At 42.4% G+C, this 25,796-nt stretch overlaps 1 protein-coding gene across 4 annotated transcripts in view; it reads left to right on the forward strand.

Moving 5' to 3' along the window:
* Positions 1-25,796, forward strand: part of WDFY4 (WDFY family member 4) — a 353,171-nt gene that overhangs the window by 108,968 nt on the left and 218,407 nt on the right. For all 4 annotated transcript variants that reach the window (XR_008426691.2, XM_045196058.2, XM_053922799.1 and 1 more), the window contains exons 14-24: positions 4,461-4,675; positions 5,883-5,977; positions 6,883-7,120; positions 7,532-7,608; positions 8,346-8,567; positions 9,212-9,390; positions 17,157-17,388; positions 18,530-18,675; positions 19,710-19,821; positions 20,496-20,686; positions 24,020-24,172. Coding sequence is in view for 3 of the 4 variants with exons in the window: in XM_045196058.2 (XP_045051993.2) it covers positions 4,461-4,675; positions 5,883-5,977; positions 6,883-7,120; positions 7,532-7,608; positions 8,346-8,567; positions 9,212-9,390; positions 17,157-17,388; positions 18,530-18,675; positions 19,710-19,821; positions 20,496-20,686; positions 24,020-24,172 (1,860 nt within the window). In the remaining variant the exon portion in view is untranslated. The remainder of the gene's footprint in view (positions 1-4,460; positions 4,676-5,882; positions 5,978-6,882; positions 7,121-7,531; positions 7,609-8,345; positions 8,568-9,211; positions 9,391-17,156; positions 17,389-18,529; positions 18,676-19,709; positions 19,822-20,495; positions 20,687-24,019; positions 24,173-25,796) is intronic.

Below are 25,796 nucleotides of genomic sequence, written 5' to 3' on the forward strand. Positions count from 1 at the left end.
CACCATTAGGCAAGATCAGCATTTCTCCTTTTTGAAAACTTTTTCTTTTTTTCTCTCATTTTTTTTGGTGTATTTAGATTTTAAGTATTCTTGCCAGCAGGGGTTGAGGGGAGGGTGGTGGAGTGGCGGGGTGGGGGGAGGAAGCAAAACTAATAAACAAACTAATAAAACAAAAAAAACCCAGAAAGTCCCTGAAGCAATAAATGAAGTGCTGGTAACAAAAACAGGAGATTGTAGACATATCTTTTTAATTCTTAATAATAATACATTGTGATGTTATTTTTGCATCTTGCTTCATACAATTCTTCCACTTACTTCAAGACTCCCCGACTCTCCCTGCAAATTAAAAGACTGTAGTTACCAAATACCAAGTTCTTGGTGTTGGAAAGTTCAAGTCCACAGGGTGGAAGCTCCTTTTCTATTTTGAGAAGAATGGAGTTGAAGGCAGAAGAGCAGGTTCTGTTGGATGCAGGAAGGGATACTCTGAGCATCAGAAGAAAGATATAGGGAAGGGAGTCAAGAATGTTGGGGAGGTTTCCACATGGAAGGGCTCCTCAAAGTAAAAGTTATGGAATTGTTTACGGCAGGGGAGTTTTGGCATTTCTACCTTCTGTTTCTGGTCCACACTGGCTACACATGTCCCTTTACTAGTTCAGGCTGGCTGTGTACCAACCACAGTGACAGGGGAGGGGTTATCTCGGTTCACTCAGGCTGCTTTGACAAAACACCACAGATTAAGTGGCTTATAAACAACAGAAATTTATTTCTTACAGTTCCAGAGGCTGAGAAGTTGAAGATCACAATACTGGTAGATTTGGTATTTGGTGAGACATTGATGGCCTCCTTTTTTTATTTTTTAAAGATTTTATTTATTTATTTTTAGAGAAGGCAAGGGAGGGAGAAAGAGAGGGAGAGAAACATCAATGTGTGGTTGCCTGTCATGCACCCCCTACTTGGGACCTGGCTGGCAACCCAGGTGTGTGCCCTAGCCCGGGAATCAAACCAGTGACTGGTTTGTAGGCTGGCACTCAGTCCACTGAGCCACACTGAGTAGGGTGATGGCCCTCTTCTTACACTGTCCTCAAATGGTGTAGGAGAGGAGGGAACTCTCTGGGGTCTTTGTTATAAGGACACAAATACCATTCATGAGGTTTCTACCTTCATGATCTAATCACCTCCAAACACCCCACCTCCTAATACTATCACATTGGGGGTTAGGTTTCAACATATGTATTTGGGAGAACAAACATTCAGTCCATTGCAAGACCATCATCTTGGAGTGATTAGATTTCTTCTTGACGTAAGTGATGTTGGCAAAATAACATTTCAGAATGGCAAAATCTTGCTTGGTAGCAGTCCTCCTGAAAAGCCATTATAATTTAGTTAAATTTTAAACTAAAATTAAATAGTCTAAAGTTTTAAATCTGAAATTTTACTGAAAGTATGGTAAAGATGGAATTTCACTGAATGCCATCAGTCTAAGGCAGGAGCTGTGGTTGCTGTGCTTCTGGAAGGCAGGTGGGAAGACAGGAGGGTGAGCTGGGTGACATTCACTAAAAAAAAAAAAAAAAAAAATTAGACAAAACAAACAAGCAAGCAAACAAAACCAGAAACATTGAAATTAAGAATAATCTGACAGTAATCAGAGGGTATAATGGGGGTGGGGAAGGGTTTTCAGGATTAAAGGACACATGGACAAAACCAAGGGAGAGTAGGACTGAGGGTGGGAGGTTGTCATGGCTGTGGTGGTGGGTTAGTGGTCAGGGGTAAATGCAGACAACTGTAATTGAACAACAATAAAATAACTAAAAAATAATAATAATAAAGAAAAAAGACAAAATATCTAGAAACCGATGATCAACAATGTAAATGTGTTTCATCATACAATATAATCCTTGAAATATATATGCTACAAAACTGTGTTTACAGCCTGTGGAAGACTGCCATCTTAATTTCTGTCCCTTAACGGTACATTCTCTTGACCATCTCTGGGCAGGGTGCCCCCAGAGATGGTGGAGTGAGGTGATTCTGAGCCAGGCTTTGGCCTTACCATTTGACCTGGACAATTGACTTCTCTGGGCTCAGTGTTCTCATCTGTAAAATGGGTAAAGTAATAGTACAATATCTCCTTTATAGGGTTCCTCACAAGGATTGTCTAATGTATACCTGACAACATGCTTCATCTAGGGCCTGCCATATGTCGAATATTCCCATCACAGGGTAAAATTTGGCCCCCAAAGTAGGTCCAGGCCCAGACTTCTTTATAACTCCAAGAACTCCTTGAAATGTGCCAAGGGCTGTGGGGGAACCCCTTTCCTCCCAGGCTCCATAAATTCTCTGTTAGAATATGTCTCCCACTGGGCTAAGATTATCTTTCACCTGTCTTGCCTTTAGTCCATGATTATCTTGAAAGTAAGGACATATTCATCTTGAAATGCCTAAAACTTTGCCCAGATCTTACCTTAAAGAAGCAATTAATGTTTGCTTGAGGAAGAAGAGGAAGAAAAGGAAGCAGGGAAAGACTTCAAGAAAGCTTTCACTGGGGACACATGTGGATGAAAGATGGTCTGGGATTCGAAGGGACCAGAAGCCAGGCCCCATTAGATAAAGGTTTTCAGGGAAGGGTCATCAAGTAATATGTATAAAGGGCCCATGGAAAAAGCCAAAGGAGGGTAGGATTGAGGGTGGGAGGTGGGGGTGTGTGGGGTGGGGGAAACTGGTGGTGGGGAAATGGAGACAACTGTACTCGAACAAAATTTTACAAAAAGATTATTCAATAAGCACCTTTATGGTTATCCCTGGCTTTACATTGGTGGATTAACCTAGAAGTCATTGTCCTAGATCTTTTTTCTTGAAACCACAATCTAGGGCAAAGGCGTGCCATATGAAAATCATTCCAGTGCTTCACTTTGGGTTCCATGGAATTGGAGCTCAAGACAGGGGCACATGTGAGGAGATTCACTGAAGGAGGGATACAGGGGAAGGGAGGGAGGAAAACAGGATGGTGCAGGAGAAAGAGCTGAGTGGGGATGTGCTGTCAGCTGAAATATAACTTCAGCTTGAGCCCATGGAGGCTCTGAATTATACCACAGAGGCCAAAGGGCACATACTCATTGTTTATAGTCTGAGGTGTGTGTGTGTGTGTGTGTGTGTGTGCATACACGAACATATGTATGGGGGGGATACATAGACCATGGGCAGGGCAGCACTCACTGAGGGGAGGGCATTCCTGCAGAAAAGGGACAGCTTTGAATGGGATGCTTACCCAGAAAGTGGGTCTGGATGGGACCCCCATAGCATCCACTGCAGGAAAATTCCATTAAGATCTAACTGGTATCCCTCTTACTTCAGACAATATTTTATACAACAGTAAAAGAATGTAGATGTCCTCAGAGGTTTTGTAAATAAAGTTCCCCCACTGTCTATCACCATTTGTATATCTAGGGAGAGCTGGGAATTCTAGATATTTATCTTTTTATGAATGAAGATTGTCAAACAATGTATTCTATTTGGCTCAAATGTTTACCGAGCCGACTCTTGCACTCTATTCTGTGAGCTTCCAAGACGTAAAGATAGTAAAGTGACTTGAAATCTAGTAAGGGGATGATAAGAACATGCCTGTCTGTGTGTCAGGAAGTGCTTAAAATGGAGAGCAAGACAAAGGACAGTTGGAGGCTGGTGGGGAGGGAGATGACACCTGGGGGGGTGATGGGGGGTATCACTGATGGCTTCCCCTGGAGCTACGGCTCCAGCTGGCCTGCACACACTGTGCATGTTTCCATATGTGAGGACAAAGAGGGCTGGCCTGCCATGGCCAGCAGGACATGGGCAATATTTCCTGAGGCCTGAACTCCCAGGTGAATTCCACTTTCAAGGACAGGGGTTGCAAACTCAAATGCAGGACTGTTTAGTGAGGCCAGCCAGGTGGGGGTGGGGATGTGGGGCCCACCAGAGGACACAGCCACTGCCCAGCTCCACCACTTCTTGACAGACACAGGACTACCAACCTGCCCTACCAGATGCTTTCTAATTTTTGCAAGAAGCCACATGTCTAGACTTTTATGTGAAATCTCCAGACTTATAAATTTTAGCAATGAATTCAGAAATTACTTCAACATTATGTGGGTTGACAACCACCCATCTCTGGGGCAGATGTGCAACTCACCTGCCTCTTTGCAGTCTCTGTTTTAGGCCATCTGCCTCTGGGTGAAGGTGAACACTGATCCTGGTGGCTTCCGTCCTCCTATAAACTCGTATCCAGGGTCCAGGGCCTACTGCTACATGTAAGGAGGGCACATCTGAGGATACCCAAGACCAATGGGAGTACCGTGAAAACAGGCTGTGGTGGGTGCAGTCTCTGGGCCCCATAACCAATTCAAGGCCTATTTGAGAGCCTATCAAAGTTGCCCACCAAACATTCTGTCCTCAAGTACTTAACACAAGCTTTGGTTACTTCTTAGCTTTCCAAGGAAATCCAGTGCTCCATGGCCAGTCACATCCAGTCCCTGGTGAAATCAGAGAAGAACCGTCAGGTCATGTGTGAGGCGGGGATGCTCAGGACCCTTATGACCTCCTGCCACCATGCCCTGACCACCAGCAGCAGCTCCCTGCATTCAGGCCTCATCAGGATTTTTGAAAAGCTCGCTTCTCAGGCCATCGAACCAGATGTGTTAAGGTATCTTGTGCCTCACATAAAATGCTGCTGAGTGCCTGATGGCTGTGCTTACACACAGTTGGCAGGAGGAGTGTACAGAACAGGTGTCTCCATGCCCCTCCACCATCCAGGGAGGAGGCTTGGGACCATGTGGGTGGTATAAGGGCCTACAAAGCAGACAGAGGTCTTCCCATGAGCTTCTGGTCTCAGGGAGAAGGGACGATGGCCAAAGCATCCTGTGACAATAGAGCAGTGCTGCAAGAAGTCTTGGTAGAAATGCTGGAGCTGCTTGGAACTGGGAGAACCATTATTGGGAGATTAGGAGTAAAGAGGTGGGGCTTCAAGCAAGCCAGCTGGTGAGCTCTGAGACCAGGAGAGAAGAGAACCCAGCATGGGAAAACATTCTGTGAGGGGGTAGGGCTAAGAGAGGCTAGACTGCAGGGAGTTCAGCTGGTGTGAGGGGCAGTGGCCAGGATCCTGACAAGTAGGATGAGAGAGGCTATGCCAGTGCAGCCTATGGAGGTCTTCCTGCTGGCAACCCCTCCATGAGACCATAGCTTTCCTGGAGAGCTGCTGTAGGGAGGGAAGAGGCACAGGGCAGAGCAGGCACAGAAGACAAATAGGCAGAGGAAAGAAAGGCTGCAGGAGGGAGGTCAAAAGTCTCCTGAGTACCTGTGCCTGGGCCACCACAGCCAAGCACCATAGTGGAGGTAGGACAGTGTTGAAAGGTCACATGCCTCCTGGGCCTCCACTAGCACACAGGACCAAGTGCAGAGGGGATGGAAGATAACTCTTCTAGTTGGCAGACATGGGACTTGGACCAGGCCAGGCTCTTCCTGCCTCTGATATGCCCACTGCCAGACAATGCTACCATGCTTAATTTGGCTGTTTAATAAATTCCATTAAAAACTTATAAAGAATGCTTGTCAAAGTTATTTTTCAACAAATTTCTTTTCCTCTCAAGGTCTAGTTTGAGGATCCTAACTGGTCACTGGTTATGTCAAAAGCATCTAAAAATTTAAAACTCATCAATTGTCTGGACTGGGTGCTGGAAAAGGAATGGCTTGCTTCTGTGTGACTTGAAGAAGGGTTTCCAGGAAGAGAGAATAAAGTTGGGAGGGGGATCAGGAGCACTGGGATGCAGAAAAGTATTTAGATGAAGCTGGAGAAAACTTCTGCCCATGAAATCTCTTACTCATTTGTTTCTTTCATATGTCATGATATTCAGACAGTTTCTAGGTCTTGGAATTCCCCCACCTCCAACAGCTGTGATGAAAATACCCAATTCACCTTGTGTACATGGAGGGGACTCTGGATGCTCAGGTGAGGACAGAGAAAAGAACAGGGGAAGATTAATAGAAATTGAAAGAAGATATGCATTCCTTGTAAGGGCTCATTTAAAACAAATGGGAAGCAGACAGATTTTAAAAATGATTTTGCCTGCTAGTCAATGGAGCAAATGAGGAAAAGCAGAGGTCCCTGACAAGAGACCAGATCTCTAAGGAGAAGGAACACCCTCACCACCATATAAGGTAGGTGAGGGTAAGCATGCACTTGAGCCCTTTGGGCCAAGGTGACAGAACAGATGGAGTCCCCAATGAGGCTTCTGGGTGAAGGTGAACAGCAATGGACTTCTGTATAGCTCACAGCTCAGAGAGTGTGGTGGTCAGGAGGCCAAAGCATTGGGTGCATCCCCTAGTATCAGTCCTGACACCTGGAACAATGCTGGTCCAGGGAAATGGCTTGGAGAAAAGAAAGCTCTGTATGCACTAAATGTAAGGTCATATAGAACATTAAGGCAAGGAGTCCCAACTAGAGAGTGAGAATGGAATGAGGCTTGGGCTGGCAGCCAGAGGTGGGAGACAAGAGTGTTCAAGGAAACAGGCTATTGTGAAAAAGAGTGTGGAAGTTGGTGAGCCAGGACAAAGCCTCAGTGAGGCACTACCATTGGAGCAAGCCAATCACACAAACAGGAAGATGGGACATATGGAATTAAAAGGAGAAGTTTCTAGAAGAAGCACATTTTCACCTTAGTTCAATGTTATCAGAATCAGCAGAGAGCCCAGATGGGAGGGGCCAGGAGAGCTCCCCTCCCAGGGGCTAGGAAATAAATGCATAGTGGCTTCAGCGTCCTCCTTCCCAGTGGCAGAAATGTCACGGTTATTGTCAGAAGAGGGGTGCAAATGCTTTGAACAAAGACACATCTCTTCTCTGGCTTGCTGTCGTAGGGTCACAGGCAGTGGTACCAGTGACTGCTGAGGGTCCTGCAGGAGCTGCCTGGGATGCCAGCCCATGTCCAGCAGCCGAACAGGCCCACAGACCCCCAGGGCTATCCCAGAGCTCCACCACTGCCCTTCAGACAGCACTGAGTCTCATCTCCATGACCTCTCCGCGCAACCTGCAGCCTCACAGGGCTGCCCTGGCTCCATCGTTCATGGAATTTGACATGTCCATGGAAGGTTATGGGTATGACAGTCTTTGTATATTTAAGATATATTTAATTAATTTCCCAATGCCTCAGATGAGTTATGTTGATTATAAAATTGTAGTACCCACCAGCTTTCACCTCAGCAGTGAACTATGTCTGGGTCGTGCACACCCCATCTACTGAGTGGCTTCTCAGGGGCAGTGCCCTCAGCTGTGTAGGGCCAGAACCCTCTCCTTCCCCTGGCATGTCTGCATTCTGGAATATTCTCTCCTTCAGCCTCCAGTTTGGATTCCTTTTCTAGGGCCATGGTACCAATATCAGCCACTTTCTGTTGCTGGAGTCTCATGGTCTAAGAGCAAGTGAGGCCCCTAAAAAAAGACAGAGAGGAGTTTTCACAAAACAGAGCTTGGCTTGAGCATCAATAATCTGAGACACTTTCCTGTTTCCAGGTGTTTGTTTATTCCGACCCTGTCTACAGTTATGGGAACCAGCACTGAGTACTCGGTCTCTGGAGGGATTGGGACAGGTGGGTGCTTCCCAGGGGTTTAGCTCGGCTGAGCTCTCCTCACTTCTGCCAGGGGGAGTAAACATGAGTTCTATATTGATGGTCATTCAGAAACAAGTTTGTCCTTGGCTCTTGTAAGGATCAGCTCAGGCCTTGGTATGCTTTGCAATGTTATCTTCAGCTGACAACCAAGCACCCCCTATTAGGAGAACCAGGGTTTCTATGGGAAGGTGGGTGCTGAGGAGCCATTCCATTCAGGGCACATCACTGTGGGGTACCAAGTCTGATTCTGCTCATTCATTGAGGACAGCAGGCCCTGCCTGTACTGCCAACCCTTTTCTGAGGTGGGAGGGCATGGATTTCCTTAGAGCAGAGCATTCTCCCTGCAAGGTTTAGCCCTCTGCCTGATGTAACACACTGCCTGGCTTTAGATCAGCTGACCAGTAGGCCAAATGATGGCAGGCCTCAGGGTTGTGCCCTTCCTCCACTCCCTTGGCAAAGCAGCATGGAGTGATGGATAGGATACAGTTGGAAAGAGTGTTTGAAGATCTAAGCTCACATCCTGGTGAGAAAAGGACTTTTTCTGAGAGTATAAGTAATGACACAAGAGCATCCAACTGGGTGCGGTCGATGTAAAGTGGGCATGAGTCAGGAAGGCACAGTAGGACCTCCCCTGGGTGAAATCAGAGCCATAGCTTATCTAGACAAGCTTCCACAACAGGATGAAGCCTAAGCATGTGCTTGTGTTCTGACCACAGGTGCTGCCAGGTCCTTCCCTCCACCAGGGGGCCTGACCTTTTCCTGTTGGTTCCTGATCAGCAGGCATGGCAGGGTCACTGAGGGCCATCCACTGCGCTTCCTAACCCTGGTGCGCCACCTGGCCAGGACAGAACAACCCTTTGTCTGCTTCTCTGTCAGCCTCTGCCCAGAAGATCTCTCCTTGGTTGTATCTACGGAAGAGAAAGAGTTTCAGCCGCTGGGTAAGGCATTGGGTACCAAAGCTTGTATCTCTCACACCTGGGGACATGGGGCTAAGTCTGCAGCTCTTGGCACAAGAATGTGGAAACCTTACCCTCCTTCAGTAGTGTTAGGGGCAGGTTCCAGCTCTGTAGCCTAGCACTCTAAGCTTTCCTGCATGTGATGGCCCTAAGTGGCCTGAGATGGCCTAGCTCAGTGTATCCTGGCCACACCTGTCCTTCTAGTGGGTCCTGAAAGTGTCACTGTTTTACAGTAAAACATGAGAAGGCCCAGAAGATGGCTTGGCATTTTTGACACAGCACAACTGTCCTTTCCTCACTCCAAGGATTTCACCAGCAAATGTGCATCACTGTGGAGGCAGTCTGGTATGGGGTAGACATGGAGTCTGAACCCTGGCTATGTGACCTTGGGAAAGTTACCTAACCTCTCTATAACTCAGGGTTGTCATGGAAATGAAATGAGCTAATATTTGTAACAAACCTGAAAATAATGTCTGACACAAAGCATGACCTCAGCAATGATAACTACTGTTGTCATTGTTTTATAAGAAGGGACATAGCCATGGCTCCTCTGGCATGAGGCCCCATTCTCCTGGTTGCCACAGCATGATGTCACATGTAAGTGTGGCGTTTTTTCTCTTTTTTAGATGTCATGGAACCCGAGGATGTTTCTGAGCCCTCTGCAGGACGCCAGCTTCGGGTCAGGTGTGGCCAGCTCCTGGCTTGTGGTCAGTGGCATCACCTGGCTGTGGTTGTCACCAAGGAAATAAAAAGGAATTGCACCATTTCCACTTATCTGGATGGACAGGTCATTGGCTCAGCCAAGGTGAGATGGTTCCCCAGCTGTGCTTGCTCCTCCGCCATGCCTCTGGGCCACACCATGCTGGGTGGCTTCACTTCAGCTATCTGTTTTCTTTGGGCAGTGGAGTTTGTATCCAGTGAAATCCCTTTGTTGTCCAGAACACTTGACTGGACTCAGGAATAAAAAGGGCATCTTTAAAAAATGGAATAAAGGTCACACAAACAGGGCAGAAGTTAAAATGCGGAAACAAGAATAGTCATAAGATAATGTCTCCAGAGTAAAACACACACACACACACACACACACACACACACACACATTTTTACATTTTAAGGTATGAATTCCCCAGGGAGGTCTGAGCAGGGCCAATGGTTGACTTTTCTAAAAGGTTTCCTGGTGAGTTTCATGCAGCAGGTCTGAATTTTGCACTACACGTAAGAGCAAGGTGAAAAGACACCAACACATCTTGCCAGATTTAGAGAAAGAATGGTCAGGAAAAGACAAATCCCCTGCTTAGAGAAGGTAATGGAGTGCAAACACATATTTGGAGGAAGCATCTCAACACTAGCATTTAGACACCTGAAGTCCTGAGGTATAAGGGAGAGGAAGCTAGAAGATGAGGGGCCTGACAGTTGCATTCCCGCAGCCACTGGCAAAGATTCTGAAAGAAGCCAGAGAGGTAAGAGCCCAGAAGACCACAGAGGGCAGGTTCCAGAAAGAACATCTTAACCTAGGCTGCATTTTTGAGTCACATGTAAAATCTTGCAGGCTGCATCCCAGATCAATTCCTGCAGAACCTCTGTGGGTGGGGTATTATTGTAATGTTTTCAGTTTCCTGGGTGATTTTAATATGCATCCAGAATAGAGAACCTTAGATTAATAAGGTATCTCCATATCAATAGTATTGACATATGAGGACAGATATAATTTTTTGTTATGGGGACACATTCTATATATATTAGGACATTTAGCAATATCTGTGGGCTTCCCTAGATGCCATAGTATGTCCCTCTTCTCTGTTGTGACTATGAAAAATATCTCCAGATGTTTTCAGATGTATGCTTTGGGGTGGGGTGCAAGTGAGGCACAATCACCCAGGTTGAGATTCATTAGGTTACAACAACCTAAGTTCTATAGAACCTAAAGATGAATTTGATGCTATCTTTTAGTAAAATTATGTTATAAAAACAAATGTCTCTGGTAATTGGAATGATTTGGCAAAAGAGTAAGAAAAAAAGGTTCTCCAAAACAGAGTTAACTTTTATTTCCAATCACTAACTATACTAGTCCTTCTTTTCTTCCTTCCCTCCCTCATTACTTATCTATTGAGCACTTATTATTATGTGTTAAGTACTGTTCTAGGTGCTAGGAACTGTCCATGCCTGCCAGTCAAATACCTCCAGGACTGTGCGTATAGTATAAAACAAAAGTTAGATTTATTGAGATTGCTGTGGTAAGAGATTCATTATCTCATAGATTACAAGGAGTTAAAGGGCCTTACACAGGATTTTGGCTTCTTTTAGGTGATTTTTTGGGAGGATTCTGAATTGGGTGCTATCAGAAAGAGAGGCAATTTGGTGTCTGTGTACGTTCAGCACTTTACGTAGGGAATGGGGGAAATGGAGCAGGGCTAGGGCTATCATTGGAGAGGAAGCTATAGTCTCTCATGTTAGCCAGCATGGTGTCTTTGTTTTCATCTGTTTAGGCATGATTACAGAATGGGCTTGTTTTTGTTTTTCCCCCACAGATAAGTTGCTATTCTGTGAAATAGTTCATGTACCTTGAGTCTAAGAGGTGTGTCCTATTGGTATTTGGACTTGACTTGCACCTAGCCAGGGGCTGGCACACAGTAAACATGCAACAAACACTTGGGGAATTTCACTGAATTTACAGCCATAAGGTGTAACATGGACAGGTTAATAGTGTAGTTGACTGAATTGGTACATGAACATCAGACCTCACAGGACAAGCTGAACCAGAGTCAGTCAGCAGAGTGGTTCGGAGTGATCTGATAGCATGGTATACGCCAACTATGCCAAAATATTCTATGGAGAATGGCCAAGGCCCAATGCTGATGGACTTGACTTTCTAAGATGATCTCAAGAAATTGGTAGTGATATCTGAGATAAACATAAAGGCCTGTGTTGAGATGCAAATATCTGCTGGGCAAGGATAATATGGGAGAGCTTGGGCTGGGACTGACCCAGCTTAACAATTGTTCTCAAATGTAAGAGCCTTTGATTTAATTTCCAAGGGAAGATAAACTAAATTTAGAAAGGTTGGGAGTATTTTGACAGCCTGAATTGAACAAAATAATGTGGGAGCAATTTAAAACATCTTAGGTCTATATATTATTCTGAATGGTGCAATAAGAATTCACAGTAGGAATTTAGGAAGAAAGGGGCAAGCTGGATTGGAGGGGTGGGGCAGAGCTTCAGTGTGGGAGACAGAGAAGTCTCTGCCTGAGAGGATGGGAAAGGGAAGAGGGAGCACAGTGGACCCCACTCTAGGCAGGCCTGCTGGCTTGACACTTGGTTTGTTTTTATTTGAAAACCTCATTGTATTGGTAGGAAAAATATTTATGAAAATATATGACATCTCATTTATAAAAACATGTATTTATACACATATTAATAGATATAGTGATTTTATAGTCCTCATAAAAATAATATCAACATATTTTGAAATAACTGAAAAATAAAGACAAGAAGATTACCTATATTCCTTCTATCTTACCACAGTTTATAGTTTCTTTCAGCTTTTTCCCTTTAAAAAATAGTTGTAACTTTATTATACAGTAAATTTTATATACTAGTTAGTTAACTTATACTATTACTTAAAAATTACCTACATGGACTTTGAATTATTATTTTTTAAATTTGTGATAGTTAATTATATCTCTTCTATTTTATTGAAATTTTTATTGAGATAATTATAAGCTAAAATGTAACAAGTAATAGCTAGAAACCTTGGCACCTTTTACTCAGTTTCATCTGATGGTAATACCTTGCACAACTAGAGGACAATATCACAACCAAAATATTGACATTGCCATAATGTATTAATTTATTCTTATTTCACCAATTCCACTTGTATTTGTGTCTGTGTGTTTAGTACCATAATTTTATCAGATGTATAAGTTCCTACATTTACCACTACTGCTAAAATACAGACCATTTCTATCACCACAAATGTCCCTGATGTTGTCATTTCATAAAAGTTACAATCACAGTTAGGTTGCTTCTAGCACTTGGCTATTGTAAATTGTGCTGCTATGAACATCGGGGTGCATATGTTCTTTTGGCTTGGTGTTTCAGGGTTCTTAGGGTATAATCCCAGCAGTGGAATTACCAGGTCAAAAGGCAGTTCCATTTTAAGTTTTCTGAGGAAATTCCATACTGTTTTCCACAATGGCTGCATAAATGGAGACAACTGTACTTGAACAATTTAAAAAAAGACAAAAAAAAAGTTATAACCACAGTCACATCCCACCCACACCTCCTCCTCTATCCCTGTTCCTAACCTTGGCAACCAATATCCAAAAATGTAATTTCAAGGTGTTATATCTATGGGATCATATAGTATATGATCTTTTAGGATTGGATTTTTCATTCACCATAACTCTCTGGAAATTCATCCAAGTTGTTGCATGTGTCAACAGTTCATTTCTTTTTATTGCTGAGAACTAAGTATTCCATGATAGAGGTATATAACTGTTGAAGAACATCTGCATTGTTTCCAGTTTGGGGCTATTACAAATAAAGCTACTATGAACATTTGTATACAGTTTTTTGTGTGAACTTAATTCTTCATTTCTCTGAAATAAATACCTAAGAGTCCATTTGCTGGGTTGTATGGTAATTACATGTTTAGTTTTATAAGAAACTGCCAAACTGTTTTCCAGAGTGACTATATCATTTTATATTCCCACCAGCAATAAATGAGTGATTCAGTTTCTCTGCATTTGGTGTTGTCATTTTTTAAAAATTAGTCTGATAAGTGTGTAGTGATGTTTTATTTGGATTTAATTTTTTTCAATCAAAGTTTACATTAAATATTATTTTATATTCATTTCAGGTGTATGGCATAGTGGTTAGACAACCATATACTGTTCAAAGTATTCCCCCTGATATTCCCAGTACTCAACTGGTACCATACATAGTTATTATAATAATTTCCTATGCTGTACTTTACATTCCCATGACTATTTTGTAACTATGAGTCTGTACTTCTCAATCCTTTATCTTTTTACTCAGTCCCCCAACCACCCTTCCCTCTGATAACCATCAATTTCTTCCCCGTGTCTATGAGTATGTTTCTGTTTTGTTTATTTATATTGTTCTTTAGATTCCACATATAAGTGAAATCATACGTTATTTGCCTTTCTGACTTATTTCACTTAGCATAATACTCTCTAGGTCCATCCATGCTGTTGCAAATGGTAGGATTTTATTCTTTTTTATGGCCAAGTAATATTCCATTGTATCTATGTGCTACAGCTTATCCACTTACCTGCTGATAGGCACTTGTATTGCTTCCATAGGTGGCTGCTGTAAATAATGCTGCAATGAACATAGAGGAGTGTATATTCTTTCAAATTAGTGTTTTGGGTTTCTTCAAATATGTATTCACAAGTGGAATTGCTGGGTCATAAGACAGTTTTATTTTTAATTTTTTGAGCCACCTCCATACTGTTTTCTACAGTGGCTGTACCAATCTGCATTCCTATCAACAGTGCATGAGGGTTCCCTTTCCTCTACATCCTTGCCAATGCTTTTTGTTTGTTTGTTTGTTTGTTTATTGATGATAGCCATTCCGATAGGTGTGAGGTGATATCTCATTGTGGTTTACATTGCACTTCTCTGATGATTAGTGACATTGAGCATCTTTTCATATGTCTATTGACCATCTGTATGTCTTCTTTTGGGAAGTGTCTATTGAGGTCCTTTGCCCATTTTTTAAATTAAATTGTTTGTTTTATGGTGTTGAGTTGCTTAAGTTCTTAATGAATTTGGGGTATTAACCCCTTATCATATGTATCATTGGTGAATACGTTCTCTCATTCAGTGGGTTGTCTTTTCATTTTGATGATGGTTTCCATTGTTGTGCAAAAACTTTTTAGTTTGATGTATTCTCATTTGTTTATTTTTTGTTGTTGTTGCCCCTGCCTGAAGAGATATGTCTGAAAAAAAATATGAGAGAAATGTCAGAGATTTTACAACCTATGTTTTATTCTAGGATTTTAATGGTCTCAAGTCTTACATTTAAGTCTTTAATCTATTTTGAGTTTACTCTTGTATACTGTATAAGAAGGTGGTATAGTTTCATTTTTTTGCAAATATCTGTCCAATTTTTCCAACATCATTTGTTGAATAGATTCTCTTTACCCCACTGTATCTTCTTGCCTCCTTTGTCAAATATTAATTGACCATAGAGGCATGGATTTATTTATGGGTTCTCCATTCCATGCCATTGATCTGTATGTCTGTTTTCATGCTAGTAGCATGCTGTTTTGATTACTATGGCCTTGTAGTATGGTTTGATATCAGGAAGCATGATTCCTTCAACTTTGTGGCAATTTGGGCTCTTTTGTGGTTCCCTATAAATGTTTGAATTATTTGTTCTAGTACTGTGAAATGCATTATTGGCATTTTGATAGGGATTATATGAAATCTATAGATTGCTTAGGGTAGAATGGACATTTTAACAATGTTAACTTTTCCTGGACTGCTTTTAATTTGCATTTCCTTAATGGCTAATGAGACTGAAGATCTCACATGCTTCTTTGCCATCTGCATATACTCTTCAGTGATGCCCGTTCCAGTCTTTTGCCCATTTTCTAATTGGATTGTTTGTTTTTTACTGTTGACATTTAAGGGTTTTTAAAAAATATATTCTAGCCCTGGTGGTATGGCTTAGTGGATTGAGTGCCAGCCTGCAAACCAGAGGGTCACCGGTTCGATTCCCAGTCAGGGCATATGCCTGGATTGTAAGCCAGGTCCCCAGTGGGGGGGCATGTGAGAGGCAGCTACACAGTGATGTTTCTCTCTCTCTCTCTAAAAATAAATAAATAAAATCTTAAAAAATATATATTCTAGATATACTAGTCCTTTGTCAACTCTGTAATTTGCAAATAATTTTTGCTAATGTATAGAGCTTGTTTTTAATCTTCTTTCACATTGAATTTTTCAAAGCCAAAGTTTTATTTTAATCAAATGTAATTTATCAGTTTTTCTCTTACAGTTCCTTCTTTTGGTGTCAAGTCTAAGAACTCTTTGTCTACTATTAGAGCCTGAAGATTTTTTCCTATGCCTTTTAAAATAATTTTTCAGTTTTCAGTTTTACATTTAAGTTTCTGATCAATTTTGCATTAATTTTTGTGTAAAGCATGAGTTTTAGGTCTATGTTTATTTCTTTACCTATGAATGTCCAGTTTTTCCAGCACTGTTTGCTGAAGATGCCACTCCTCCACCATTGAATTACCTTTGAACCGTTGTTAAAAATCAGTTAGACATATTTCTTTTCTTTTTTCTTTTTTAGATTTTTGTTTATTTATTTTTAGACAGAGGGAAAGAGTAGGAGAAAGAGAAGTCAATGTGTGGTTGCCTCTCGAGTGCCCCCTACTGGGGACCTGGCCCACAACCCAGGCATGTGTCCTCACTGGGATTTGAACTGGCAACCCTTTGGTTCAAAGTCTGAGCTCAATCCACTGAACCATACCAGCCAGGGAGTTAGGCGTATTTCTATAGGTTCATTTCTGGATTCTCTATTTTAGTCCATTGATCTGCATGACTATCCTCCTACCAATACCATACTCTCTTAAATATTATAGCTATATAATAAGCCTTAATATTGGGTAAGCTAGTATCTACCACTTAGTTCCTCTTTTTCGAAAAAGAAAAATTAATCTATTTGTTAAGCTATTTGTTTAAGCAATTCTAGAGCCTGTTTCTTTTCATATAAATTTTAGAATTAGCTTGTCTGTCTACAAAAAGTCTTCTGAGACTTTGATAGGATTGCATTAAACCTGTAGATCATTTTGGGGAGAAAGGACATCTCTACTATGTTAAGTCTTCCTATCCAGGAACATGGTATGTCTCCTCTCTTATATAGGTCTTCTTGGCTTTATTTTATCATTCTTTTGGAATTTTCAGGATACAGATCTTATTAAGAATTTCATTTTATTTTAAGCAGTTGTAAATGGTATTGTTTTTAATTGTAGTTTCTGCATGTTCATTGTTAGACTTAGAATGCAGTTGATTTTTGTGTGTTGATCATGTGTCCTGTGACCTTATTGAATTGACTTCTTAGTTCTGGGAGTTTGTTTTTTTTGTTTCCTTTTCTTTCTTTCTTTCTTTCTTTCTTTTTTTTTTTTTTTTTGGTAGATTCCTGACACTTTATACATGGTTGCATCATTTACAAAGAGAGAGTTTTATTTCTTTCTTTCCTTCAGTCTACATATCTGTAATTATTTTCAATACCTGAAATTAATGTCAATGCTGGAATGTAGGTTCTTAGTGGAGACTGGAACAAAAAGGTGAATGTTTCAGGGGCTTTCAGTATTCTTTTCAAACTTGTTCCCAAAGGCATAGTGTCACTCTTTTACTCCCACCAGCTTTTTATAACTGTTTTTGATACATTTTTCTCAGCTTTGAGAGTCATCTTTTTAATGTTTTTAGGTGAAATAAGTTTTTGCTTTGAGGGAAATATAAAGTACATCATTTTATATCCATATTATTTATTTGATTAATTCTAAATTTAACCACCTTCCATCCTTTTTATTTTAACAGATGTTATACATTCAGGCCTTACCAGGACCTTTCCTTTCAATGGATCCATCATCATTTGTGGATGTTTTTGGATATATTGCTACCCCTCAGGTTTGGAAACAGAAGTCATCATTAATATGGCGACTTGGTCCCACATACCTCTTTGAAGAAGCCATTTCGATGGAAACTCTGGAAGTTATTAACAAACTTGGCCCAAGATACTGTAGCAGCTTCCAAGCTGTGCATGTCCAAGGTGTGGAGTGTTTTGATTTATAATTATCTTGCTGATTTTATTTTAAAACTAGACATCCACTTATTTATAGCACATTTATAAAGAATACACTCAGCACAGTTCAGTCATTGGGGAAGACCTCTGTAATTGGATCATTATATATTTACAACCCAACATAAAATGTCACAAAAAGAGGAACTGACAATATCCTTCATATTTCAGCTCCAAAGGACATAATGGAGAAGAGTGGGTGGGTAATACCATCAGCAAAGAAAGAGAAAAGAATTAGATAAATAAGTTACATTCCTTTTAATGAAGGAGATTTTTAACTAAAGTATACTGTTGTTTTCAGTTATTAAACAGGCAGACAAAACATCCACAATATCATTATTGATTGTTGGCTGTTCAAGCAGGGAGCATTGCTCTTTGTGCTCCATCAAGTTAAGGGGGTCAGCACCCATGTGGGAAAAATAATAAATGCATCTACATGCAGAAGTCTTGTGTGTAGTGAAGAGCGATGAAGAGCTGTTGAGTGTTTCTTTCTCTAGGTCCCAGGTCTTTTTTGAACTATATTTCCTCTGGCAAACTGCATTGGTCAGAACAATGTGACAGGTGAAGCCTACAGCCAAAGTTTTACTGACTCTCTGGTCTTACCATGCTTCTCAAGTCAAATATGTGGCTCTCCTTGATGCAAGGACCAGAGTGCTAATTCCAAGTGGATGTTTCCCATGGAAATTCAGATCACTGAAAATCTTAGGGCTTTCAGTCCAACCTGTCTCTCGATTTTTATAAGTAAGCTTTCTTATCACTTGTCATTTTGGTTTTGGGGAGTGAGATTACATCCATGATAGGTGTTTCAAGCTTATTAATTGCTCACCTGGAATGCCTCTATAATTATGGTAGGGTATGCATTGTGAGATTTCTCCATGATTTTTCATAAATGTCAAAGAAGCACAAGTAGGGGCAAAACATGAGAAATATGACCATACAATACATAAGCATACAAAGTAAAAACATGTAACCACATAGCAACATATAATATAACAAGAAACCAATATTCTCTGGATGATTACTTTGACATATATCAGTAGATACTTTTCTGAGGGTTAATTTTCTTCTCTGTACAGTGAGAGCAGAAATAATGGAAGATGTGTTGATTTAGGTGAGGGCACTGGCACAGAAGTGGCGCCCCTGGTTGCAGAGGAAAGAGTTTCCTTTGGCCTTCACATAGCCAGCTCCTCTACCACAAGTGCTGTGGACATCAGAAACATGTACAATGAGGTGGACAGCCGCCTGATTGCCAAAGAGGTATGCCTTCAATGTCACTTGCTGCCCCCAGAATCATGATCTCATAGCTGGCTTCAGTTTTTCATGACCGAGTAAATGGTAACTCATGTTTGCACATGTAGAGGTAAATTCATACAGGAGTGCTTCCCACTTCATTTGTTAAGGTATTCTATGAATCCTCGCCCATTATTTTCTCCCAAGACTAACCCTTTTATTTGTAATTGCTCAAAGAAGAAAGTAGGTGCTCTTCACTCTTCATGGTAGAGCTAGAACAAACAGAATATTTAAAAACCTTTGTGACATGGAGAGCACTAGGTAGCTCCCCTTTTTGGATTGCTACCAACCACCCCCCACACTTACACTGCAGACTGTCCTGTGAATTGCTCTGTTTATTTGAAACAATGAACTTGTGGAACAGCAAGCAGACATGTCTGTAAGGGAAGATGCCATTAGATTTATTATTCCCTACTTCCTGTGTAAGAACACTTTGCTTACTGCTGATGAATTTGGGCTGACGTCTTTCTATTCTCTCCACCTTCGCAGACAGAGGGCCACCTCCCTTTACTGAAGACAAGGGGTCAGGGGTTAAGTCCTGTTGAGCACCAAAGAAGTGCCTTCCCAGCAGAGTTCCTACTGATGGAGGAAGCCGGGATTCCCATTTCACTGGCTCTCTGAAACCAGATAGGCTGGGGTTTGCAGAGACTGGACAGCCCTAGCCTGGGAATAAGGCAATGCTGGCCTTTGTAGCACTGTCCACCTCCAGGTGTCCTAGGATCCCTCTTGCTCCTGTTAGCTCCTCACTATGAGTATGTTGGACACTAATGGCACGAATGTATAACCAAAGCTGCTCCCTCGATTAAGCCACAGCTTAGGGGACAAGACACAAGAATATGAATTCTGGTTTCAGTGTTCCTGACATTGGTTCTATTATTATTCACTTACTGAGCACCAGCACTGGGCCGGGACTCAGGATGCCTACCCTCCAGGAACTTGTAAATAAGACCTCTTCCTTTCCAGGAAAGAATTTCAGTATTAATTGTTGCCAATTTCTCTAGATGAACATTTCATCCCGTGACAACGCCATGCCTGTGTTCTTACTAAGAAACTGTGCTGGCCATCTCTCGGGTTCTCTTCGAACCATTGGAGCTGTGACTGTGGGCCATTTGGGTATGTCAACTCATGAACTTTTTCTGCTATTTGAGAAAAAGAGCTTGTGGATGTCACCATTTGTGCAGCCTGGAATTCTGAGCGGCAGTCAGATCAGAGCTTGTTGGTCGGTGAGGGCAGAGTTAGTGAGATAACCCTGCTGGAGAGTTGGCTTCCCACGCTGAACGATGTCAGCTCACTTCACTGCCTCTGACAATTGGTGGTGAACTCAGCTGCTAACCAGGCTGGCATCCATGCACAATGGAACCCATCTAGTGAACACAGTAGGGACTTGTACAGAGGCAGTGGTTGTTGGAGTGAAAACCATAGCCAGTGACTATCAAAGCAGTGAGTTGGTACAAGTACCCAGCCCCACAGGATCTAGGAGCAAAGGGTGTCAGAAGAGCCAGCACAGACTGAAGGTCAGATGACATCTAAGGTATCTGGCTCCTTCAGCACTTTGGAATGAGATGGAGGAGAGTGATCTGAAATCCCTTGTGGTGTTTCAGCCTCTGGTGACACAGGAAGGACTCAGAGTAGCCCCCTGACCTTCCTTTCAGCCTGTCCCATGTGAACAGGCTCCTCCGCTATGAGTGGTGAGTGGCTCCAGCAGCTCATTTACCCCAGCATGCTATTGGGGACTTTTCACTGCCACGAAGCTCTGACTACTGATGGAATGCCCCTTTGTCCCACAGGGGTAAGGGTGTTCCACTCCAGCCCTGCTGCCAGCAGCCTGGACTTCATTGGTGGGCCTGCCATCCTCCTGGGCCTCATTTCCTTAGCAACAGATGACCACACCATGTATGCAGCTATGAAAGTAATGCACTTAGTCTTGACCAGCAACGTCATGTGTGACCGCCTGATGCAGCACATCTTTGGGTACCAGGTAATCCAACCCTTCCATCTGAGTCTCTGACTCCCCAAGAAAAAGGGAGGAGCTTCTCTTGCCCCAGTGGATATTCCCTCCACAGTGACTTCTGGAGAAGGGAAGCCTAAAGCCCTTGGGTCCTGAGACTCTGGAGACTCTGGCTCACAGAAGAGGGTCAGGTGACAGTCAGCCAGGGAGACACTTTGATCTACATGGTGATGGGCACCTGTCTGTGTCTACCAGCAACTTTCACTAATGAATTCAAGAATCATTCACTGTCCTCCACTGTGTCTAGCATGATGGCCAAAGAGGCTAGGCCATGGAACCAAAGTGTGAGGTTTGAAACCCTTACCCTTTAACTTGCTATTTAATTCTGGATGAGTTACTCAGCCTCTCTCTCTCTGTTTCCCCACCTTTATGATACAGTCTCTCGTGCCTCCTGTATCATGGGGTTGCAGGGAGGACTAAAGGATTTAATATAGGTGGAGGACTTAGAATTATGTCTGGCCCAGAATAAGTGCCCTGTAAATGTTCATCACCTTTAGTCCTTAATCTCTCTGTTTCTCAGGGCTCCCGTATGTAAAACAGGGATCATAATAGCACCTATTGTGTAGTGTTGTGATAATTAAGTGAGTTAATATGTGCTGAGTGCTTAGAAAAGTGTCTGCTCAGAGTGCCTACTATCTGTGTTCACTGTGACTGTTATAGCTATTTACTGTTCATAAAGTCAGATGACACTGGTCACAGCCCTGGGGCACCTTCTTGCATGGCTCGGAGGTAACCATGCAAGGAATCACCAGGGGCAGGCCTAGGGTGCAAGTCTAGACAAGGTCAGGGGCACAAAGGCCGTTGAAGTGTTTCCTCCTGGTGCAGGGGGAGCTGGGAAAGAGCATCCCTGCTTTTTGTACACATAAACATTCATGTGTGGAGGATGGGTCAGAGGGGAAGATTTGAGCAGGAGACTGAGACAGAACACTGTATTCTATGAAAACTGCATCCTGGAGAGACTGGGACCCTGAGAGAGTCTGAGAAGGCAGGAAAGGGGAGCAGCTGGGGCTGTGTGAGATGTCAAAAGTAAAATATCAAGTGGGATAGATGACTCAAGCTCAGAGGGGCAAGCTAGGCTGGAGGTATGAATGTGAGTTATCAGTATCATCATGATGCTATTTAATTCAAGAAAGTTGATGAAATAGTCAAGAGAAGTAGAGAGAATAAAGAAGAGGACTAAAGAGAAAGAAACAAAGAACTACCAATGTAGAGGTTAGAAATGATTAAAACCCAACAAAGGAGATTGAGATGAAAGAGGTAAGAGAAACAAAAGAAAATTTTGCTAATGAATCTGAAAGAATAAAGTATTTTGAGAAAGCCAATGTGGTTAACAGAATGAAGCAAACTAAGGAAAGAGATGTTTCCATTGGATTTGGCACCTGGAAGTCATTGGTGACCTTTCTAAGGCAGATGGACAGGTGGAGGCAGCAACCAGGTGAAGGGGGTTGAAGAGAGAATATAAGGTGAGGATATGGAGCCAGTGTGGCCATAGTGCTTTCTAGAAATTTGCTAATGAAGAAGAGTAGCAAAAGTGGTTGAGAGCTAGAGGGATTAGGGGTCAAGGGAGAAATATTTTAAGAAGAGAAATACTAGAGAACATTTGTTGGTGGAAGTGACAAAGAGAGAGAGAGAGAGAGAGAGAGAGAGAGAAAGGGAAAGGGAGGGAGAGAGAGAGATGGGTAAAGTTAGAAGAGGAAGAAACAGTGTCCTTGAGAAGGTGAGGAGTGGGGTCTAGAGGCCAGGTAGGAGACCTTGCTTGTGAGAGGAAGGAATGCAATACAGGCCTTTATTGGTGTGGTGTTTGGAAGGTGCGAGTGGCCATGTCTGACAGTTCCATCTTCTCAGCAGAGTGTGAGGTGGAGTGGTAGAAGGGAAGGAGGGTTGAGGGAGGAAGAAGACATGAAATCATTGTCTTTAAGATGAGGAAAACCAACTTGCTAGAAAAACAGATTTAGACTGCCAGGCCAAATTGAGTACCCATTTGATATTTGACACTAATAATGTAAAATGAAATGAGCCAGCCTGAATGTGATTTTTCTCAAGCAATTTTCAGCCATCCTAATTATATTCTGATGAGGAAGAAGGGACTGGTCAGATTTCAGATATGTCAAAGAGTTGACAAGAACAATATAAGATATTGAGTATTTGATTATTGCAACTGTCTTAGCTAGTTTGGACTGCTATAACAGGATACCATAGACTCTGTAGCTTATGAACAACATAAATTAATTTTCTCATAGTTCTAAAGGGTGGAAAGTTCAAGATCAGATTTCAGCATGGTCAGGTATGGGTGAAGGCCCTCTTCTGGATTCTAGATGGCCAGTTTCTCATTGGGTCCTCACATGACAGAGAGCAGAGAGAGGAAGCAAGGTCTCTTGTAAGGACACTAATCCCATTTGTGAGGGTTCTACCCTCTTGACATCATCTAATCCTATACATCACAAAGGACTCACCTCCAAATATCATCATATTATGGGGTAACGGTTTCAACCTACAGGTTTTGGGAGGACACAAACATTCAGTCCATAACAAGCAGGACTTCCCAATGGCACACCAAAAGAGTGTGTTTGAGAGGATATGGAGAAGGGTGGGCTCTGTCAGATCCATGCACAGGAACTGAGCTGTGGGAAAGCTGAGCTGAGAATCCAGATGGGATGGGTGAGAACCCAGTTACCAGTGGATGGCTACAAAGCCTGACTTTTGTAACTGAAGCCAACAGAAACAGGAGGCCTGGAGGGATCCACCTTATTAGTCTCTGAGACTGGTCTGGGCCACTGGGATTCCAGAGCTTCCCTCCTGTATGGATGCCTGCATGGTGCTGGTTTCCCAGGGTCTGCACAGCAGAATAATACATCTGGTGGCTGCAACTGGGGTGATATTGGGCGTAAGTAAGTTCATGGGTTGTTGGTGCCTTCCTGGTAATACAGCAGCACTTATGGGATGATTATGAATGTAGGATCCATTTAGGTACATGAGAAGGAACACAGAAGGGGGGGAGGAAACTGAAAGAGAGAGAGGGAGGCATTGAGACATTCTGGAACACAGAGGAAGAGATTTAGGAAGAAGCAGGGGTCCCTTTTGAAAGGGCAAGTCACACAGGCACAGAATGGTGGTCACTGATGGGGAAGCAGCCACAGGAGTTGGTGCATATTTTTTCTTCTGAGCCCACAGGAACAAGGAGGTAGCCCCAAAGAGCAGAGGGGTTCAGACCAGGCTGACCAAAGATGATGGGACAAGCAGGTGAGGAACAGAGTCCTGACACTACACTCATGTGGAGACTGCTTCCTGTTTTAACCTTTCCAGATACTGGCATTCCTCCTGAGGAAGAAGACCTCTCTTCTAAACCATCGAGTTTTTCAGCTGATCCTTTCCATTGCTGGCACCGCAGAACTGGGCTTCGGGTCTTCCGCCATCACCAATGTTGGTGTTTTTCAGCACATTCTCTGTGATTTTGAGGTAAACTGGACATGGAATTTGAACTGTAAAGGAATGTGAGATGGTTAAAAAAGCCTGGAGCTTCCTTTAAACCTAGCACGTTGGCTTCCTCAATAGTTATGATGGTTATAAGAGGGAAAGCCTCAAAGACTTTGGAGCATAGAGGTCCTGATTTATAATGAAATCCTAACACTAATGGACTATGTGGCCTTGGGAAAGTCTCCTGACTTCTCTGAGTTACAGTTTTCTCAAGCATGAAATAAAGACCATCATCTTCCTTAACAGGCTGGTGTGCATGTCAAAGTAGGTAGCATATGAAAAAGAATTTTAAAACTGTAGGATAATTTATATGTTAAAAAAATATATTCTACCCTGGCCAGGTGACTCAGCTGGTTGGAGTGTCACCCCTTACACCAAAAGGGTTGCGGGTTTGATCCCCCATTGGGTGCGTACAGGAGGCAACCAATTTATGGTCCTCTCTTACATTGATGTTTCTCTCTCTTTCTCTCCCTTCCTTTCTCTAAAATCAATTAAAAAACAAAACATATCCTCAGGTTAGGATTAAAACATTTTTGCATGTGTGTGTGTAATCTTCCAGTTCCTTTGAATGGTGTCTTGCTGTTCATAAATGCTCCTTTGATGGAATGACTGAGAAATGCTGAGGGCATGCCTCAGTCTCAGAGAGGAATTTTGCATAACACTTTGGGTGGATAGATCCATTCAGGAAGCATCAGTTACTGAGTGCACACTGGGGTCAGGTATTGAGGTATCCTGGAGTCATGGTGATAACCAGGATGCAGCCTCTCCATACAGCTAGCTGCCTGGGCTTGGGACACAACAAAGGTGACATACAATGTGCTGTGAGGGGTACAGCTACAGGGCTTCTGGGGGTGGGAGTGAGAGAACACTCAGTCAGCTTTACAGATTGGGGACCCTGAGGCTGAGACTAGCAGAGTGCATGCAGTGGGGGACATTCAAGGCAGAGTGCATGTTATCTGCACACATGCAGGGATGAAAGCAGCCAGGGGGACTGAGAACAAGTGTCTTGGAGAGCCCCTGTCAGGGAGTTGTTGCAAATAGACCTGAGGCTGGAGGGGGAGGGGGAGAAGACAGGCTGAAGATACTAAGCTGCAGGACATGCATTTTAATCAATATACGAGAGTGTGCTGGAGTCCATGGAAGTATTTTAAAAACTGTTTTCTAAGTTAAAGATAATGTATTCTTATTACAGAATACTTTAAATAAGAGAAAAGTGGGGGAAAAACTCATATTTCTGAGACCCAGACAATAGTGGTCAACCTTGAATGTATCCTTTCTTAACTCTTTATGCATACTATTATATTTTTTTATCATAGACATAATCTTAGTATAGATATTGTTAGTCCCACCTTTTCCCACATAACATAAACATTTAAAAAATTGTATTACAAACTTTTACAAGCATTGTTCTGAGGTCAGAATATAATCTGTGTTGCATCTGGTTTCTTCATAATTCCCCTATTGTCAAATTCTTTGATTATTTCTACATATTGTTGTTATGATTGAATGCTGTTATACATAATACTTTTGTGTGTATATTCCCCCTACGTAAAAATTCCTTAGAATTACTAGAATAAAGGTTTTTATTATAAAATATAACCAGAGA

The sequence above is a fragment of the Desmodus rotundus genome, chromosome 4 (assembly GCF_022682495.2).
Source record: "Desmodus rotundus isolate HL8 chromosome 4, HLdesRot8A.1, whole genome shotgun sequence".
Lineage (NCBI taxonomy): Eukaryota > Metazoa > Chordata > Mammalia > Chiroptera > Phyllostomidae > Desmodus > Desmodus rotundus.